This window comes from Bicyclus anynana, chromosome 3 (assembly GCF_947172395.1).
Source record: "Bicyclus anynana chromosome 3, ilBicAnyn1.1, whole genome shotgun sequence".
Classification (NCBI taxonomy): Eukaryota; Metazoa; Arthropoda; class Insecta; order Lepidoptera; family Nymphalidae; genus Bicyclus; species Bicyclus anynana.
The window spans coordinates 5,221,315-5,243,430 of record NC_069085.1 but is presented as its reverse complement, the minus strand read 5'-3'; the positions used below and the strand labels follow the sequence as shown (position 1 = coordinate 5,243,430).

The 22,116-nt window shown below is 36.5% G+C and overlaps 1 protein-coding gene across 2 annotated transcripts; it reads left to right on the top strand.

Annotated features, from left to right (window-relative positions):
* The first annotated feature begins 2,127 nt into the window (after positions 1 to 2,127).
* LOC112048292 (SET domain-containing protein SmydA-8) lies at positions 2,128 to 19,577 on the top strand. 2 transcript variants are annotated; one of them, XM_024085779.2, is made up of 3 exons: positions 2,128 to 3,488; positions 16,308 to 16,471; positions 17,462 to 19,577. In XM_024085779.2, exons 1-3 carry the CDS (start codon positions 2,207 to 2,209, stop codon positions 17,639 to 17,641), a joined length of 1,626 nt encoding a protein of 541 aa, XP_023941547.2. In that variant the 5' UTR covers positions 2,128 to 2,206; the 3' UTR covers positions 17,642 to 19,577. The 2 variants fall into 2 exon arrangements, with proteins under 2 accessions (XP_023941547.2, XP_023941548.2); XM_024085780.2 differs by having other exon boundaries at positions 16,308 to 16,464; positions 17,462 to 17,603.
* Positions 19,578 to 22,116: the final 2,539 nt, after the last annotated feature.

Genomic DNA, 22,116 nt, shown 5'->3' with positions numbered 1-22,116 from the left:
AGGCGGTCACAGAGACTGATCAGGTTGACGAACCAACAGGACCTCGTCGGACAATAGACAAAGATCATGTTACAGTCCCGGTTCCACTTTACATGCGACATCATAGCGTAAAGGAAAATTAGGTCGCACAGAAAGTCGAACTGTCAGCTCGAAGAAATCTAGTCTCAGTGAAATATCAAAAGTTGTGACAACAACTTCTTGAAGTTTTGTAAATATAGTTTCCTTTCACATCAGTTATATTAACTGACGTTGACTCTGAAAACTATGACGATGAAGGTATATGATATATTTGAAACATTTCGCTGTGCTTTAACAATGATATCTACTATTTGCTAGTCGATCGGTCAGTTCGCCGTGCAATAATTGTTGATATTACTGTTCCACATGACGATAATCTGGTTTAACCCGAAAAAAAAAGTATCAAAATCGCTCACGCTCACGAGATTAACGCCATGTGGCATGTTGAATCAACTATAATTGTTCCGGTAGTTGTTTCAGTCAATGGTCTTATAGCGAAAAGCTTCGACCAACACCTTAAGAAGTTTTCAAGAAGAAGATACAGAAGGCAGTGATTCTTGAGACTGCCGAGGAGCAACTGAGGAGGTTGCTCACTCTGGAGCCCTGACCACCGGTTGCTTGGGCACTCAAATGTCTCGCAGCGGGAGGGTTTTTTTTATAAACTTTTAATAGTGCTTTGTATATTACTTTTAAATCAACATTGTTAAAATTAAAAAAAATGACTAATAAATAAATGAGAGAAAAAAATATCTACTATTGTACAGCTATAGATCGTAGTCGGTACATAAGACATTGGATTGACCAGAGCAGGTGCACCACCAGATGAAATTGATTTATGCCGCTCAGTTTAAATATCTGTTGTCGTCTCGAACATCTACAACAATGCAATCAATCTCCTTGAAGCTCAGACCTTTCAAAAGGTTATTTAGATCTAATCCATAAACTTCAGGACATTCATCAATTTTCGATTTCATCGCTTCTGTATTAGCTAGTACATACTTCCATAAATCTGGGTCTATATTAAACGTGACGTTTAAAATAACATTTTTCATTTTTACTTTTTAAAAATTGCTACCATATAATATTTGATTTTGTGGAAAGAGTCGGGAATAACAGCTTGTAAATAAATAATTACGTCATTAAACCACGATCAATTAAACAGTAAATCATTAGTGTAACCATCGGAGTTCGTAACTAAGACGAGGAAGCCAGCTGCCAACTCGTTTACAAGCTAAATATAATTTGATTCATTTGCCATGTCACTCATTCTATATATGTTTCCAGAACCCAAATATAGATTCCACAACAATGGTTACCATAATTGATAACACAATAGAATGAAGTTGGAATGGACACGAAGTACGAGTTCTTACTTAGTTGTGTCTTTTGTATTAATTTAGATTTTCAGTTAGACAATTCAATTATTAATCAGTCAATAAAAATTTAAGTGGAAAAATTGATCATATTTTTGGAGTTCACTCTTTAGGAATCGATTTTTCATATATGAAAAAAATATGGGCAGTAAAATACGATGAACGAATGACAGCGTTATGTTTTTTGTGCGCAACCTATTCTGCGCACCTTCCACCGTGCGCTGTCATCAACAGCTTGCACATATGTGCACGCAGCGTACATAGTGTATGCTGCGAGCAACATACACCTATTTAGACAGTCGATCTGAAAGAGTAAACACCATTCGTGCGTCGGAGCTAACACGCTTTTTTTAATTTAATTGAATTTTGATTATTATCAGTGAGCCATGAAAACGTAATTCTCATTGAATAAACAATATTACCTAAATCATTTATCTACTAGTAGGTATCATATCTACAAGTATTTATAATCATCTATATTATAAACGTGTACATTTTAAATATTTTTAAGCTGTGCTAATTTAAATAGCGTGAATTCATCATTACGTCAGAAAATAGTGTAGTAACGTAACATTTGATCACGTGCCGATTTATGCTAGCTGGGCAGAAAATATTTTTGTATAGGTGTTCTTCTCAAATTACTTGATAAATTATAGACTTCTCTAAACAATACTGCCTGGCAATATAAACTTGGCAAGCGTCGAGTGAAAAACGACAGGTATGCCTGCCGCTTAGAACTCGCGGCTCGCGCACGTCCATCGGAGTCGGACCCGGCTAATTATTATCGGGAAGAGCGCGAGAAGTTTTGGCGATGTATGTATATTCGGCCAGTACCCCAGTTAGTGTTATCAAACTCGGTGATGTGTATAATCGCAGTGAGCGCTCAGTGCAGCACCGGCACCGGTCGAGTTGCGAGCGACAGGATGACGTCCATAGAGCAATTGTCGCAAATGGTCACACGGCATCTCGGTCTTGACGCTTTCTCTGACGAACTTCAATATACGACGAAATGGACAATATTTGAATCGCCGCTCGGAGGTCGTGGCCTCGTAGCCACTGAAGATATAAAAACCGGTGATGTGTTATTTGTTGATCACCCACTCGTCTACGGGCCTCGATGCAGAGCAATCGTACAACGTGGCTGCACCGTCTGTAGGAAAATTCATAGCGATACATTATTCAAATGTTCACGCTGTGCATTGTTATTATGTTCGGAACAGTGTCAAAACAGTGATGTACATTTTAGTGACTGCAGTATAATTTCCTGTTGGCCTAACAAAGTGCCCATTGAGGATGTTGATGACGCACTATTGTCCCGCGCGCTAACTTCGATACGAGCGATGTTATTAAACGAAGAGCAAAGAAATCTGCTAACGTCCCTTCAAGCACATGTTCTGCCACAGCATGGGAGCGAAATAAGGAAATTAAAAGAATACTTTGATATCCCTATACAAGTGGAACAATTTCTGACTCTCGTCGCATGCATTCTGGATGCTAACGCATTTCAAATTGGTACTCTGTATGGGAAAAAGGAGCTGAGTCTGCATGGTCTTTACCCCGTTTCGGCTATAATGAACCACAATTGTGTATCAAACACGAGGTATAGTTTCAACACTGACTCGCAAATGACTGTAAAAGCTGTAAAACCAATACAAGCCGGTTCTGAAATATTCACGTGTTACACCGGAATGTTATGGGGCACGCCGTCTAGAAGACTCCACCTTTACAGCACTAAGCATTTTCTATGCACATGTGACCGCTGTGCCGATCCTACCGAACGTGGCACTCTCCTGGCAGCTCTCAAATGTTTCTCTAGTGAATGTCTAGGATCTTTGTTACCTCTGCAACCATTGAAAACCAATACAGCATGGAAATGTCTCGACTGCGGTCTCAGAGTTCCGCATAATAACATTTGCACTATACAAGGTGCACTTGGAAGCCTCGTCGGTAGTTTAGACTTTGACAATGTTCTTGCGTTAGAAAATTATCTTTTGAACAGGATCACAAAATATGTCCCAAAGACCAATCAGGTCGTTGTTGATCTTCAATGCCGACTTATTTGGGAAATCGGAGAAGCCGAAGGATTTCGATGGCACGGTAAGACATTACTATTATTACAATAGAATAAATCATACGTTCAGGGTTAAATTTCAAATAGCCCCTTATCTTTGAAACAATATGCGATATGTCAGAGATGTTTTAGATATCGTCAAAATGACAACTCAGGGATATAGAATGCGAGCTTGCGGTGGCCAGACATATCTCATTTTTTATAGACTGGAAGTTTGTCGATCATCATCATTATCATCAACAACCCGTATTGGGCTCACTGTTGACTCACGAAATGAATGAGAGGAGTTAGACTAACAGTCCAACACGCTGGCCCCATGAGGATTGGCAGATTTTACACACGTAAAGAAATAAGAAAATTCTCAGGTATGCAGGTTTCCTCACGATGTTTTTCCTTCAGCCTTTGAGACATATTTAATTTCTTAATAATGCACATAACAGAAAAGTTGAAGGTGCGTGCCCCGGACCGGATTCGAACATCCGAATCCGAAGACACAATAGCTAATTTAGAACAAAAGTAGCTGACACGGCAAACGTTTCACCTTATAAATTATTCACCTGAGGTATGAAAAATAGATGGTGGCCGATTCTAACACCCAAAAATTCCTTACAATTCGGTCCAGCTGTTTTAGACAAGTTTGGGAACACCATTACAAGAGAATTGCATATTTTATAGGTACGGTACATCAGTTTGAATAAAAATATATCAGTTGGATCGGGTTGGAATCTAAAATTAAAATCTCTCACTTTAGCTCGATGACCTAAAAGTATTTTAATTTTATCACCCTTTTACCTAAACTATTTTAATATGTCAATCAATTACTACGTCTGCGTAGTGAATTACATCATTTGCAGTCCCAAAATTAAAAAAAATATAAGGTACAAAGTGGTACAAATCAAATTTTAAATCATTTTTAATTTTTATCAATCAATATTTTATTTGAAAAAAAAACTGATATATTGCTTTTTTTAATTGTGACCTTATGCAGTAAAGATCAATTAAGAAACCAACTAAATACGGAACTAATAAGAACATCAGCCTCAGAGTCGTGTAGTAGGAAGTCTCCAGAAGCTATTTTCAGAATAGGTCAAATACAAATATCGGCATCGGAACGATTTATCTTCAGTCAATTACAAATACATACTGACTTAACTGCGCGAGTGCTGAACGAACTGAAATTTGTAAAAAAACAATTTATAAATCTCTTTATAAACAAAAAAAAACAATATATAAATAGCTAATATTATCTTGAAAAGTGAACTGTGTTGAGTAGTAAAAAATGGTTTTCACATTTTGCCTGTGTGAATAATAGGTTTCTAACAAAATTGTGTTTCTATATTATGCTCGTACGTCAATAGATTCGAAGGATCATCCAGTAAAGATGTTTACATCATTGTTCATTATTATCAACAAATGTATTAAGTATATATTCAAATACGATTGGAAATTTGTAAAAAAAAAGTTGTAAACGTGATGTGTTGTTAATTAGTTATCTTCAAATAGTGTTTTCAAAAACTCTGTATTATTTTTTTCTGTTACCAACAAGCTTAACAACAAGAAAACGAAAAACAAATTAATTATAAGTCTTCAATAAAAACTATCCTAAAGCTCAGGCTGTATGGTCAACAATGTTAGCTTGTAATGATAAGGACAAATTAAAGATGAATATAAAATATCGTAAAGCGTTGTAGAAAACTTTTATTGATAAATTATTGATTTCATTATTAAATTAAATTTCCGGGCGGTTAGGGTAGGCCAGAGCCGGGGATGGACATTCTCTATTACCACCATGGTGGTTTACGTAATAAAAAAAATACATTGATACCAGAAATATAAGAATAGAAATAGAGGAGATGATTTCGAAATATAAAACAGATTTATTCCAAAGTATACTTTTATACTAGCGGACGCCCTGCGGTTCCATTCGCGTATAGTTGCCGTTTCCGTGAGAATACAGGGATAAAATATAGCCTATTTTACTCACTGATAATGAAGCTTTTAATTGGTGAAAGGATCTTTAAAATTAATTTAGTTGTTTAGGCGTGAGTGAGAATGCAGGGGTCAAATTTAATTTCACTCACTGAAAAGCTTATCATTGATGAAAGGGTTTTTATATTCGGTTCAGTGGTTTAACCGTGAAAGCATAACAAACTGACAAACTTACATTCGAATTTATAATGAGAATAAGTTAGGATACGCAAAAATTGTGATTTTTTTATATGACACGATATTCACAATGAAACACATATGTATACATATAGAGATTGTTTGTCGGTCTACAAGATTGCTCCGCCGACATCCGTAACACTGTAGTCGCTTATTTCCGTAGGTACAGCTATTGCGTTATTTCCTCAATCACATTTGTTTTGCTTTAGACACACAGTTACATACCTACTTCTTACCAACCAAAAACAAATATAATCATCATGATCGTTTTAACACGTTCGCTGCGTCATGGGGTCGATCAGCCTCGTGCCACACCCTACTTGCGGTGCGGCTACTAAAAACATACGACTTCCCTGTGGTGCGAAGGGCATACCTTTTTTCAGTTTAAAATAAAAAAGAGATGAATATATATTTAAGATGTGCGATGGACGTCCACTGGCCTCTTGTAAGGACTTCCCAACACCACGGTCTCGAGCCGCATACATCCAGCGAGTCTCTCATCATTTCATTATTTGATATAGGCCTTTTGTAGGGACTTCCAAACATCACGATACTGAGCCACCTGCATCCAGCGAATCCCTGCGACTCGCTTGATTTCATCAGTTAACCCCAACGTCCATCGGCTCTTCGAACTAACTCTCCAACTAACTCACAGAACATAGAAAACGCTTTAATTAATAATTTAATATCAATTGACACGTTATAATAAATTGCGGTATAAAATCAAAAAGGCGCTGGAAATGTCTATTTATTTATTTTAATGTGTTTTAATTGCTCTTCTATTATCTATGTAAAACATCTCTAAATTTCTTACACTCCTACAAGATATTAGTTAACATATTATTACCGAATATATTTATATTCATCATCATCATTATCAACCCATATTCGGCTCGCCGTTGAGCACGAGTCTCCTCAGAATGCGGTTAGGCCTTAGTCCACCACGCTGGCCAAACGCGGACTGGCAGACTTCACAAATGTAGATAATTAAGAAAATTCTCAGGTATGCAGGTTTCCTCATGAAGCACATTCCTTTTTGGTAAAATTCTTAAAACCGAACCAAAAAATTAATATATATTGATATATGATATCAATCGTAGATATTATGTTACGTGCTATTTCGCTCCAAAACCGCTTGTCCGTTTGACGTGAAACTTACACATAAAAAAGTTAAAGATGAACCACAAAAGAAGAAAAACTCGCAATTAACAATTCCAGTAAAAATATAGGACAGTTCCAGTCAAAATATAGGGCAGTTCCAGTCAAAATATAGGGCAGTTCCAGTCAAATTGTTCAAGGTCGATGACATAAGTAGCAGCCTTAAATGCGACAAACAAGGCTATTATAATAACACGCATCGTGTAGGATTTCTAGGACATGCGGTTTTCATTATGTCAAGGATTTTATGATCTAACCATTTTCACGTAAAACGCTTGACTTTAATATCATGACTATACAGATTAATATTTATTTATATGACTAGCGACCCGCCCTGGCTTTGCGTGACTAATATTATGATAAGTCTATAGGTACTACAGGATATCTTTATGGCAGACCCCGCGCCTGCCAACCGATTTCAATCGGGACGAAAAGGTTGGCCCCGGCAGGCGCTGTGCCTTCAATTTCGATATCTGTGATATAATTTATATATATATGTATAGCCTCAATAGCTCAACGGTAAGAGCGGTCGGACTCATCACCGAAGGGTGGTGGTTCGATCCTCGCTTCGTTGGTCTATTGTCGTACCAACTCCTAGCACAGTCTTTCCCGACTTGTTGGAGGGCAATGGGAATATTGGTCATATTATAAAAGATATGGCAAATATTCTTTAAAAAAAAAACCGACTTCAAAAAAAAGGAGGAGGGTCTCAATTCGACGAGTATTTTTTTGTACGTTTGCTACCTCATAACTTCGTCATTTATAAACCATTTATTTTTAAATTCTTGTTTTGTTTGAAAGAGCATACATACTTCCAGATTGGCCCCATTTCATTTACATGACAATCGGTTTAGTAAATTTGTGTTAAAAAATCAAAATAACTGAAATACGTCTTTGAAGATTCCATTTTTATGTTAAAAAGATTATTAATTTTTTTGCTTAATATAATTATTTTAATTTTCTTGTAAATATGCAATAAATGATAAATAAAATAACATTACAGAACCATAATAGGTGATGACCCATCACCTTTATGCAGTGGCGTGCACAAGGTGCACTAGGGTAAGCAATATATGTAAAGAGTATTCAAATTGGAAAATTCCTTGTTCAATATTTATAATGAGTCCTCAGGGTAGGGGCAGTGTATTCTTGCATCTATGAGCATGCCACTTCCCTTAATATGATTATTTCGATGCTTACTTAGTGCGAGTATGTAACAAATACATGGTAATAAAGCCTTTTCGGTAAGGATCGGATTGCAAGGTAAAAGCACAGAAAAGATATTACAACCAGTAGTTGGACTTCATACTAGAGGTCGAAACGCGAGCTATACCTACGCTCCTTGAACATGGGGTGATCGTAGGGTGAAGACAGTCGCGACTGTGCCGCGGTGACGAACGAACGCACGGTGTATTAACAGAGTAAAGTGTATTAATAGTATTAGATTTTTTTAATTATGACCAGTAGGAAATACTGTGCCGTTTTTGGATGCATGAATTCAAAATTATCCCATCCAGAGATAACTTTTTTTAAGTTACCTGGAAACTCTGAAAGGTTAACTTTAAAATAAATTTACTTATTAGTAGGTAGGTACATAATCTTGTATTTTTTAATGGATAAGGTATTTCCTTTTATCTCCAGAATAAAGGTAGGTATCTGGATTAGTAAATAAAGTGAATAGAGTAAAGGAAAGTGATTGACACGATTGAAATATGTAGCTATACGCGGTTCATGAATCACGATACAGTAGGTACGATAAGCTTGTATTAAAACCTCGACTGCTTGTACAATGTATTGTGTGACTGTGCTCGGATCATTTGTGTTTTGTTACCCGACTGCGGCGAAGCCCAAAGGAGGAGTATGTGTTTGAATGTTATGACTTGTTGTTGTATGCGGGCGACGGGAGGAAAGGACTGCGCGGGTGTGAAGTCGTACGCGCTGGGCATCGTTACCCCCCTCCCGGACCGCGCCGACCTTCGGGAGTGTTACGAACAAATTTGCCAAGCACACATACTGATAAATGATATGTCATTAGACTCGTCTAGATAGGCCGAGTGTCACTGGGTAACTTAGTTCTTAAAAAATCAAAATGGCGGATTTTATGCACTTTAATGTGCAAGCTCATAAAACTTTTGCTCAGCTTGGCATTGGTGACAAGAATTTTAACCGACTTCCAAAAAGAATCGTATCGTATTTACAGCGATATTTCCGTCATTTGTAAACCGTTTCTTTTTTGTTTGGATGAATATTCTTTCAGGTTAGTCCCATTTTTTCATGTCAGGATCTGATAATGGCATCCTAGAGAAATCTAGGGGAACTATCGTATCGTAGGGACAATTAGTGCGTTTGTTCATTGTTCCATTATCTATTTTAAATCACTACAATTTCATGAAGGTATTTATCTTTTTTTTTATTTGTTCACGTAGTGTGGAGGTAATACCTAGATGGCAACACCGAAATAAATATGTTTAAGAATACGACCAATCCTTCAAGATCATTGACGTAGTATCAGCCTTAATTAAATCAACCAATCAAAAAACACGCATTTTTATTTATCACTTCCCATTTTACTACAATTTACAAAGTATTTTATTTGTTTATATAAAAAAAGTTTATTTACAATCACAAAACTAAGTGGAAACACAAAGTTAGCAAATGTAATTAAATTGCTGCATGCGGGCAGCCCTATGACATGTTTACGTACCGCGCGGCTGTAGGTATTTATTTCAAAAATACGGCCGAGTTATTATACTGCTTGTAATATCTTTACTGTGGTAAAAGATTCTTTGCGCGACCGACTCAGAAATGAGGAGATCCGTAGAAGAACCAAAGTCACTGACATAGCTCAGCAAGTCGCGAAGCTGAAGTGGCAATGGGCAAGGCATATAGTTAGAAGAGCCGATGGAGGTTGGGGTCCCAAGGTGCTAGAATGGCGAACCCGCACTGGAAAGACCAGTTTTGGTCGACTCTCCACTAGGCGGACCGAAGACATCAAGCGGGTTGCAGGGAGCCGCTGGATGCTGGCTGCTCGAGATTTTGGTGTTTCGAAAACTATGCAAGAGGTTTATGTCTAGCAGTGGACGTCCATCGGCTGTTAATGATCATGATGATGATGATGATGATGATGATGATGATGATGATGATGATGATGATGATGTAACAAATCGATGTAAACATACGAGTACATATATAGTTTTAATCTTAATATATAAATGCGAAAGGTCATTCATCACGAAATCTCGAAAACCGCTTGATGTACAGAGCTGAAATTTGGCAGGGAGGTAGTTTATCGTTAGTTAGTATCCACTAAGAACGGATTTTGCGATAGGGTAGGATTAAAGAGGTCTAAGGGCGGACGAAGTAGCGAGTGTCCGCTAGTATATTATATTTCTTAACTTTAGAAGTTAGATGCAATCGGGTGTTTCGGCCAGTTGTTTTACTAGCCAACTGGTGTTAAGTCATGATAATTCACTGTGGTGATTGCCTCATTTCACTGTGGCCTACATGTCTATTAAGCGAGGAACATTCAAATATATTAATAGTAATTAGCGTAAATGCAATGAATGAAATGAGCAAGGTTGAGTTAGTCGTTACCTCTGTTGATAATAATAATATGTTGGTAAATTATATATCCCTAATACTTCTACTTTACATAACAACTATTTCATGTATGTGGGTGTGATTGAGAGAAAAATGTTGTAATTAACACTTCCACGAAAGTACAGAAATAAAAAAACGTTTAATTTTAAGAGTGTGCAATATGTAATTTGGTGGTTACAAATGGTTCTGGATCTCAGATTCTGGAAAAGTTAGGAACCTGATATTTGGGTAAATGATATTTTAAAGTGTTAGCTTCGTTATGACTATACAAAATACACAATTTGTAAAACTTTTCTCGATAGTTTATTTTTTTGAAAAATACATGTTTTGCTCACATTTTGCTTTCAATCTCAGGAAAAGGAAACTTATTTTCATAAATTTTTGTTTTGTATCGAAAATTAGATATATATCTTGAACATGGCCATTTTGTTTTTCGTTATGTTGTTTAATTTACTTGCAATTAGGTAAAAATGGTTTTGGCGCTCATGTCATAAAATTTGCGTCGCGCGTCAATCGCTCCGTGCTTTTCACTCACGTGAAAGTCATAATTCGGCGTCTCGTTTGCGCTTCCAATTTTATCCATATCGTACCGACGCGCTGCGCGCCCTTAAAGTTAAATAAGTTATATATTTTATATATATCCACCTACTCACTAATACGTATTACTTACATCTCTCTTTGTTTTCCCGGTACAGGAAGTGTTAATAGCGTATTTGTGCCGGGCACTCAGCAATCAGCATCGCTATTTAAACACAAAGCATTTTGTTCTTCTTTGTGTCATTGTTGGGACGGGATAAAGATCGCCTCCGTCATCAAAGGCGCCGGTTACGCAAATAAATAGTTGAAAGTTGTAAATTGGCATACCAATTGTTAACAAATTGTGCAAAAAATACGAGTACATTTGACTTTTGTATTCGTTTGTAGATATACTTTATCAAATACGAGGAAAAAAAACAGGTTGCAATTCTGTCTACCGATTTTGGAAAGCTTTTAAAAGTTTTCTTTGGTCCAGATGATGCCACAAAAGCTAAAATGTTAGCAGACCCAGAACGTAATCTAAATATCATTTAATTTTTATAGTTTCAGAGATCTTGACTTCTGAAATACGTTCATTTTAGTACGAATCACGGATGATCATCAAACCTCTAGAAAAACTGCTAGTTTATGTTAACTAGCAGTTATGCTAGTTTATGTTAACTAGCAGTTATGCTAGTTTATGTTAACTAGCAACATTTGTAGCTATAGGTACATAGGTACTTATAGTTACGAATACTTTAAGTGCGTAATCTCATAAGGATTTAATAAAGAAGTAAAGAAGCGTTATTGCCTTGTTTACGCACTGATATAAAAATAATCAAGAGCAACGCACTCCGCCCACTTTGTATTAGACAGCTACATTAACCCGAAACTTTCCCGAGATATTTTGATACTTCCTAATTCATAAACTAGTAAACGCCCGCGACAGTATCCACGTGAAAATTGGTTTTTAAAAGCTTTTATGTAATTAGCACTGATTGTGAGTGGGTATGACAAATAGTCCAGTGGGCGAATTTTGAGTCCGGTCCTGTGGAGATTTTTGAGTTACTTACTACCTACCTACCTCGTTATAGAACAATAAATTATTAGGGTTCCGAACGTACGTAGCACAATACTAATACAGAAATGTTCAAGTAAAAAGTACAGAAATAAACTTTTTACTTGAAAATTTCTGGTAAATTTTGAAAGTATGATATTTTTGAATATGGAATACATGTTAGGAAATAAGTCTGGGGGGCTAGATGGAAAATTAAAAAAAAAAAATTTAACTGCATCATGTGATACACCAAATGAAAGGCCTTGATGAAAGAATTTTAAAAATATTTTTATTGTAACTTTTGAAATTGATAGTTTCCAAGATATTCAAGAAAATAGACCATTCCCCCCCCCCTTTTCTCCGAAACTACCAAACCTAAAATTTTGAAAAAAAAATACAGAAGTTAGCTTTCTACTTGTAGATTTCCGGAAAACCTCAGAAATATGAAATTTTTAAATATCTTCATATTCAATAATTTACGTATGCGATGCGACATATATCCAGGGTGTTAGGAAGTCCTTACAAGTGACCTATGTGTAACTGCGGACGCCCATCGACTTATAATGATGAGGATAGTTAAGCTAACCACAACTTTGTCCTCAAGTTCCTGGTTTGGTATAAGTTGCGTTGCATGAACATGAACATTTTTTTTTATTATTATTTACAAGTGAGCCCTTGACTACAATCTCACCTGATGGTAATTGATGATGCACTCTAAGATGGAAGCGGGCTAACTTGTTAGGAGGAGGATTAAAATCCACCCCCCATTTCGGTTACTACACGACATCGTACCAAAACGCTAAATCACTTGGCGGTACGTCTTTGTTGGTAGGGTGGTAACTAGCCACGGCTGAAGCCTCCCACCAGCCAAGAGTATAATTTTTTTTTTTTTTAATTAAGAACCACAGATGGGTACTTTCTTTCGGTCGGATACCTTCCCATATATTCTATAAAAATTCCCGTTTGTCTATTTTATTGTACCCATGAGTTAAATAATTTTTAACCGACTTCAATAAAAGGAGGAGGTTCTCAATATGACGCATATGTTTTATTGTAATGTTTGTAACACAATAACTTTGTAATTTCTTACAGAGCTTTAAATAATACTCTGGCTAATAAAATGGCTTGGCACCGTCTTAAAGTGATCAGAAGGTTGCACATTTGATGTTATTTTTCGCTTTTTATTTTATTTTTGTGATATTGAAGTCGGTTGAATTTTTTTATTAAAAAGATTTTTATTAAATTATTTAATTTAATTATTCAATATATTTAACAATCAATACAACAACAAATACCGGATGAAAATAAATTTTAATTTCAAATACTTCCGATTATAGTGTTTTTCAGATAGCATGGGTACGGTGACAGTTCGTTTTACTCTTGAAAGTTTGCTCACAATAATAATATGTATTATGAACGTCTTAAGGCAACTGTCATGCTATCTGAAAAACACTATAGATAATAAATTTTACAACTGGCAACATTTCAAAACTATAAACCTTTGTTATACAAATATATTATGTACTACAATCTCCTTTTTTATGAACGTGATGATGGTTGTGCATTCAACTCACATTTTAAGTAAGAAGCCCAATATGACTGCACCTCGCAACTGCGCGGGCGCGTCAGAAAACTGCGCAATTTGACAAAACAGTCGAATATCATAAACGCGTCTGTATTGCCACGTATTGCGTATTACAGTTTTAAGGCCGTGTATAAAATTTTAAATTCATTAACGGCATAGCGTTCAGTATATCCTGACACGATCTCGTGAGCGGACATTATTGAGCCAATTGTTGCAACCGTGCATATAAATTTTATCAGTGTATTGACGACCATTGTTATTTGTTGACATGGGCGGTTCGAGGAAGAATCCACGCCCGCATGTGGTCTCCAGGTGGTTTGGTGCACCTCTTCCGTTAGTACTTATCCATTCTTCTAAAGAACTTCTAGCAGTTCCTATGTGACTTTGCCGATTTATTGTAATGTTGTGAGTTTTTCTAAATCAACAGCTTCGCCAAAAGTGATAATGATTATTTTTTGGATAGTAATTAAAGGGTTATTTATAGTTATACCCACATATTTTATAATATGGCTGCCATATTTTTAGTTAATTTTTTTTTTATTTCGAAAGACACTCTAAAACGAATCTAATCTTTTTAACATAAAAATGGAATCGACTTCAAATACATATTTCAGTTATTTTAATACAAAATACTCAACCGATTTTCATGAAAATAAAATGAGTCCAATCTGGAAGTACTCTTTCAAACATAAAAAGAATTTTCAAAATTGGTTAATAAATGAAAAAAAAACGAACGCGTTGAATTAAGAACCTTGTTTCATTAACATTTGTTACATTTAAATTAATTTTCTTTTAACTCGTACAAAACGAAGTAGTATTGAAGGTATGCACAAAATTCTTTCACACCACAAATGTTACGCTTCATAAATTCATATTGTCATAGAAAATTTATGTTAGTAGTGCAAAATTTACACGTTGTATAAATTAATCGGTCCACAGGAATTAATCGTTCTGAATTGATGCGTTATACGCTTAGGTATTTGCTGACAGCGTTATGCTTTGCAATTTCGTTTATGAAATGTATGGGACGCGTGGACCGACTCAGTAGGTACAGTGCCAAATGTTTTGCTTAACCAAATACCAAACGGCATCGTATGCCAAACAGTAAATAAACTAGAAAACGCATTAGTTAATTTTTTTTAATTGTCATAGTAATTCATTTTGAACTTTTTATATTTCATTTTAATATTATACTTACCTACATCATAATTTGTAGTAGGTAGGTACTAGGTATGTATGTGTTATAACGTGTATCTACCAACATTTATTTGAACAATGGATTTTAACATTAAACAATTTTTGTATTTCAAAATTACTTTCGCACATAAATCTTAACTAACTTTAACTAAAACAATATTTAGCTAGCTATATTTTTTTGTACCTACCCACTATAGGCGAACGAGAGCAAAGGGGAAAATGAAAATGGTTACGACAAAAATCATTATAGGGTGTACAACTCCAGGCTCCTATTTAGATTTTAGAAAAAGAAAACACGTTTAACTTTTGGAGTGGCGAGGTGGACGTGGACCTAAGCTCCAACAGCACCTGAAGAAGATTATGAACTTTTTTTTCATCTCCTCTATGCTATGCGCAGTCACTAGCCAGTGATGACTTACTGACCCGACCATAGTCATATATAGCGGGTGGGCCGGGCCCACCACGAATAGTCCAGTGCCCACCCTAGGATACTGGGCTACCGATTTAAAATTCTATGATGAACGCCGAAATACTAATAATTTTACAGAAAATATCATTTAAAATGTCAAATAATCACAATTACAACTTATAATAAAGAATAACCTGTAAGTAGTAAATATTTTGAAAAAATTATCAAGACCTTTTCTGATAGATACAAAGAAAAAATAATAAATAAGTCGAACCGTTTCAGAGGTCAGCGTCTACAAATATTGCTAACGAAATTTTTATATTGAGTGTCAACTTTGTTCAGTGATATGTAGACCCATCCCAGGAAATAATCCTAGATACGCCAATGGACCCGACACTTGGTTGCTAACTATGGGCACCATTAAAAGGCTCAAAGTCGGAAACAGACTGTGTTGAAAGTAACTGCGACACTAGTCAGCGGGCGAAGATCGATTCTCTCGGTGACGAGTCCGGACCCATAACCTCAGAGCTATTCAGGCTTATTCAGTTTGATGATGATGCTGATAATTGATAATGATGCTTGTTGATAATGATAGCCCAGTGGATATGACTTATGCCTTCGATTCGGAGTTTGTAGGTTCGAATCCAGTTCAGGGCATGCACCACCAACTTCGCAATTTGATAAATTGAATATCACGTGTCTCAAACGGTGCAGTGAAAACATCGTGAGGACACCTGCATTACTGAGAATTTTCTCTGCGTGTGTAAAGTCTGCCAACCCGCATTGGACCAGCGTGGTGGACTGTTAGCTTAACTCCTTGCATTCTGAGAGGAGACACGTGCTCAACAATATGGGTATATATATTAGTTTTTTACAACTCGCTGGTTGAAAAAAAGCTAATTAAAAATACCTAATAAAAAAAAATTTAAAAAAGCTCCGATCCCCATATCAGAGGTGGAAAGTGTGTTTGGCTAATCTCTGCAAAACCAACGAGAAATAATAAATAGTTTATTTCCAAGGATTCAACATATTAGTACATTATTTTCAAACATAGCAGTAATATTGTGATTGGAACCATCCCATTAAGTTTGCAGTATTACTACTGTAACTTGTGACGAGAAAAAATAACGAGTAATAAAACTCTGTGAATGTTGCAGAGCTGGCGGCTCCCCGGCTGGCGCTGGCGGAGCGCCTGTGCCGCGGCACGCTGCGCACGCTGGCGGCGCTGGGCGCGGGCGAAGCGCTGCTGCGGGGCCTGCTGCTGTATCACCTGCACGCCGCGCTGGCGGAGCGCGCGCGCCGCGAACCGCACCTGTATGAGGCAATTACCCGCTTACGTTTACTTTTTTTTTACTAATTGACAAGCAAGGCAACCTTGACTTCTATCACATTGAGGGCTCTTCTCGGACTAAAGCACTCCCGTAACTTTAATTATTACCCCCTTTATCTAATAATATTATTATCAGACGTTTCGAGAGTGCTTGTAAACTAATCCTAATTGAAATAAATGAACTTTGAGTTTTAGTTTAGGAGTCAATAGCTCGTACCTAAGTATAAGTGATCCTCTAATACAGTTGTTTCAACGAAATGATCTTGAGCCATTTTACATCAAGTGGCACTATTTTATTTTTGTTTTTATTACGATCATCTAACATGATTATTTTAACGACATTACGTGAATATGGATTTTTTAACCCTGATTCAAATAGAGGGGTGTTATAAGTTTGACGTATCTGTCTGTCTGGCAGTCTGTCAGTCTGTCTGTGGCACCATAGCTCCCGAACGAATGAAGCGAGTTAAACTTAGTTTGTTTTGTATGAAAGGTGACTTAGATGCGAGTGTTCTTAGACTTGTTTGATCAAAATTGGCTGTCTGGTCGTAGACATCGGTTGTAGCTAGTTACCATTCATAAATATATTCATATTTCATACCCAGAAAGACGTGACCCCAAGAGATTTAGCATTCTGAAGACCAATATGATGCCGCGTAGAAACCGTCATTTGTAGATATGGGTAGAATAAAGTTCCCTACTAATATGTAAGCCCAATACTGATACCATTTCAGACTGCATCGTCATAGTAGGTACATCAGGCCTAACTTGTCGTTGAAAAAACACAATGATACGTACTTATACACAATGATATTTATCATTGTGTATAAGTACGCGATATTTTTTTTTGTCAATTATAATTGATATGTCAATGTTGTCTTGTTAATTTCAATTATAATTGACAATGACAACTGAACTTATCTATTTTGAAACATACTTCCAACCTTCTTATTGTAGCTAAACTATAATGTTCTTTTTCAGGAGCTGAAGTCAGAAATAGAGAATACAATTGAACAAGCGCACAACATTCTCCAAGGTGACCAGGCTGCGCCCCCTGATCTTGATCTACGGCGACAGTACCTGGGTGCTGGATGCGATACGCCTCACGAGGAGAGGTTCTTTTTTCTACACGCTAACGATGCACCTGGCCACTCAAAGTAAAGGCTGAAAATAAATGAACTTTGTTGTTAATAACTAGGTATAGGGTAAGCAGGGGGAGTGGCGTTCACAAAAACACTATATATTTTTAAATTTTACTTACAAAATTAATAATATTAAAAATGATTTAGGTTTGAGTATACCCTGGTTCTGGAAACCTAATGTTGTTATAGGCTTCATCACCGTCATTATTTCATCATGACTGTTGTCGTCACAAAGGTGTTATTTATTTTCATTTTCTGAATCTATTTCTTGCATAACTTTCGTTTCATATTTTCATATTTTTGATTTTGATTTTCATATCATTTTTCTGGGCATATCTTTAATAAAATATATACAAGATACGCGCGAAAAACATAACTTCTTGTAGTCGGGTAAAAATGTAGTGTAAATGCCCTTAGGTGAGCGGCTTAACCCCAAACAGTCGTTTTGCATTTAATTTGAAATTTAAAAACTTTCATAAACAATTAACAACTGTTTAGGTAGGTACATACATGTGTCATAAAACAAAACAGGTTTGTACTTTCTGTCAATTAACCAAGGATTAAAAGTCTGGACTAACCAACGAACAGGCCGAATCGAAAATTAGATCAGCCCCGTACAAACAAGTGCACTTCATTCTTCACGATCGCATGCCATGAGCGTGTATCTGCCTATTACATATATTATCCTGATTCACGGGACGCGGCGTATTGCTATGTTCCATTTTTTACACAAGATAAAGAAGTGAGCGCCAATACCCAGTGAGCGTTATTGCCCCTAATTAATTAAGAAGGTATTTTTCCCGTAATAAATAATTCCTTTACTTTAGGAGGAAAAATAACTCTGTAGGAAGGTTTAAATTTTTTCTTATTGTAAGAGGATCCTATGAGCTCCTATACATTTTTTAAATATTCAGTAGGTGCGATGCCAAAACCTAAAACGGGCCTCTTTATGGTGCTCGTATTTCATAGTTTAGGTTAAGTTAGGTTTTAAAATAGGTTTAGAGTTGATCATTTTGTAAGGTATGTTTGAAACTTGATATCGTTAAATGTTAGAGAAGTGGTGCCACCAGTCTAGTATGTACCCACACATTTGTTTAATAGGTGCCAAAAGAATAATATGTGTATGAATCTGAATTACAGAGAATAGACCCTCTCAAAAAAGAGAACTACATACATATGCATGGAGTTTATAAGGAAACGGGATATGGCGAAGCAACAAGTTGAGGTTGTATCGTGTTCAGATTACGTTTATTTTGTATTTATGTTGGTTTTATTCCACTAATTATTGGTTATTGATTTTGTCATGAATATCGAAATTTATCGGATCGTCTAGCCAGTTGCCTCGTTTCTTTACCGAGTCTACGTTCCCGAGATTTTGAGATTTGTAGGTAAAACACATTCCATAAACTTAATTTCGTTCCTATTTCTAAGGCTCTATACATAAATAATTCTGCCCCAATATCCGCATTTCGCATTTTTAATAATATTTACCTTTTTTATATTTTTTAATAACAGTGATTTGACTTTTTGAATGTGACCATTGTGATAAGAGCAATGAGTGGCAATGAGCAAGTTGATTAGGAGTGGGCACGATAATAGTCTAGCGGGCGGCCGGCGGGGATCGAACCCATGATCTTTCGGCTCTTTTACCGTGTAGCTGCTAAGGCTTAAAACTAAGTACTTCCTCTTCTCCATGTCTGTAATTATTACTTGTAACATTTGTGATTGTAGCGAGCGACGTGCTCGCTTTTCGCACGGATGCATCTATTAATTTAGCACTTAACCCTAATCTAATGGATCTTTAGGGAGGATCATAGCTGGCGTACAATAAGCCAACCACTGTCAACAAACTCATTTAGTCTAAAAGTGATCAAATAATAAGATTCATGCTGAAAGTATTATAGGTATAGTATAGAAATAATAGCACATTAAATTTTTTCGTACTATTTAAATAATTGTATTTTTATTCATCGTTAACCTAATCCACACCCAACATCCTATAAATCCACGTGTCTGCAGCGCAGACTTGAGATCTGATATAACTGATCGTGGTATTTGTCGCGATCTGCATGACGTCATGCACATCGCGTCCGTTAAGTATACGATCAGCTATACAGAATGTCCACTTTGGGCCTGTATCGCACTAATATTCACCAACAAAATTATTGTCTGTCGTTTTAAACATACTGTGTCGCGTACAATACGTGTATTACCCGCGGCACGTAACTTTAGCGCTGAGCGAAACACGGTGGGGATAGCTGCGCATCGGTACTGTCGCGCACACAATACAATTATTACGTTTATTAATTAATAAGTAAATAATTTTAATGACATTATTTTAATGTTTATGTTAAATAGTAAGTCTAGCTATAAACGAAATGTGGGGTATAGCTGTGCATGGTACTGTCACGCACGCATAATTATATTATACTTATTAAATAAAATATTGTGGTTATTACTTCTATATTACAAAGTTCACAGTGTAGGTGTTATACGAGTAGTTTATAGTTCAAATTTCCAAATATTTTCAAAGACATCGTTTTTTTAACAAGTATATAGAATGTAAAAAATAAAAACATTATTGCAATTATAATTTTTTAATTCAGATAAATGTAAGTCTAGATATGTAAGTTCTAGTCTAGTCTGAATCAGACAATGGTAACACGCCTTCAATGGTAACTCGACAAGACTTTTTACTTGTTGAGGACCCGGACTCCGGGCTACTTCGGTCCTCGGTACTAACAGTGTCATCGTTATCAGACTCACCAAGGCTTTCCTCTGAACTATCCCCATCAACGCGAATAACGAATTCTTCTGTTATTAAATCCACGACATGGTCACTTTTTGCATATTGCTCTTCTATATCCTTAACCTTTTTGCATAGCTTTTGCCAATCCCATTCACCCATTAGTAATACTTTTTCTTCTATTAGCTCTATACATTTAGAAATACTCCATTTCACATTTTTGCTACCTACATATTGTTTTATATCGGACCATGCCATTTCGATAGGATTTAGATCTGGGTGGTATGGTGGTAATCTCAGCACTTGATGGCCTTGTTCAGCTAGGATTCGGTCAATCGAAAATGTTTTAAATCGCTCCTTATTTGCCTTGATCAAATTGTATAACTGAGGTTTAAGGAGTGTTCCCTCGTACTGTATACCTTTTTCAGTCAGCCAAGCTTGCATATCTGCTTTTTTGGAATTAGAGGTTGGTGCAAGATCCCACTGTTTATTGTGATAGGCCGCATTATAGACTACCACGACGGAATTTGGGGGTAGGTTAGGCATTAACTGAGTTCTGAGCCATTTTTCATAGTTCTCGTAATTCATATTATCTTTGTAATCGCCTGATTTGGTGCCAGCTTTAAAAGTAAGTAACGCATGGGGTATAAACCCAGTTTCAGCCCCTGCATGTACAATGACAACTCGCTGCCCTTTTGAAATTGGTTTTTTGAGACCCTTAGTAGTACCATCGGTCCAGGCTTTTGAAGAAGAGTGTGATGAATCTACGTAAGATTCATCTGTAAAAACAATAGACCTTCTTTCTTGGCGATATTGATTAATTTTACGTAAATATTCAATACGTAGCAGACGTATATTTGAAGTCTCAATTAGCACTTTCCGATTGTTTTCAGTGTTTTTCCACCGAAACCCCAGTGTCTTAATTATTCGTCGAAGACTCCTTTCTGAGCCTTTGAAATTTATGTCTTCTTCTAGCTGCCTTTTCAGCTTTCCGACGGTGGGAAGTTCGTTATTTGTCTGGTGAAAGTTATGAATGCACCTCTTTATTACACCTTGGTCGAAGTTATCGATATTTATGATCGGTTTTGCTTTGGAACGTTTTTTGCCAGGCGTTCTAAACACTGTGATCAAATCGGAACTATTGGCTTGAGTGAAGATGTCCCTTACTGTTGCAATTGACGTGTTTGTAGACTCTGCTGTCCTTTTTTGGATTTTCCCTAAAGCACTGATTATATTATTTATTTTCAAATTTCCTGCCTTAATAACTTCTACAGTTTGTTTTATCTGGCTACAATTTCCAGTGCAGCTGTCCAAATGATTTGATAAAATACTCGTAGCTTTGCCAATCTCACTTTTGAGCTGTTTTAAATAATATATTAATTCAGAAGATTCTCTTTTTAAAAAACAATGCAAGTCATGCACCATTTTCCGTGCCTGTCTTCTCAAAACAGTATTTCTTCTAGACATATTCACTGTAAAGTCGCAAACAAACTAAAATATATATATTTAACAAATAAACTTAACGAAAACCAACAATAAAAATTAATAGCAATAACAAAACAATTCAGAACGCGACTGTACACTGGGAGTTCGCGGAGCGTCGTATCAGTGCCGGGGACCGAATACGACTAGAGAGCCAATCACCGCTACGGACGCTACGCACGCCCGCCCTTCATACCTGCAGCCCCCCTCCGATACCGTATTTTAGACTTCTGCGCATAAACGGTCAGCGCTAAAGTTACGTGCCG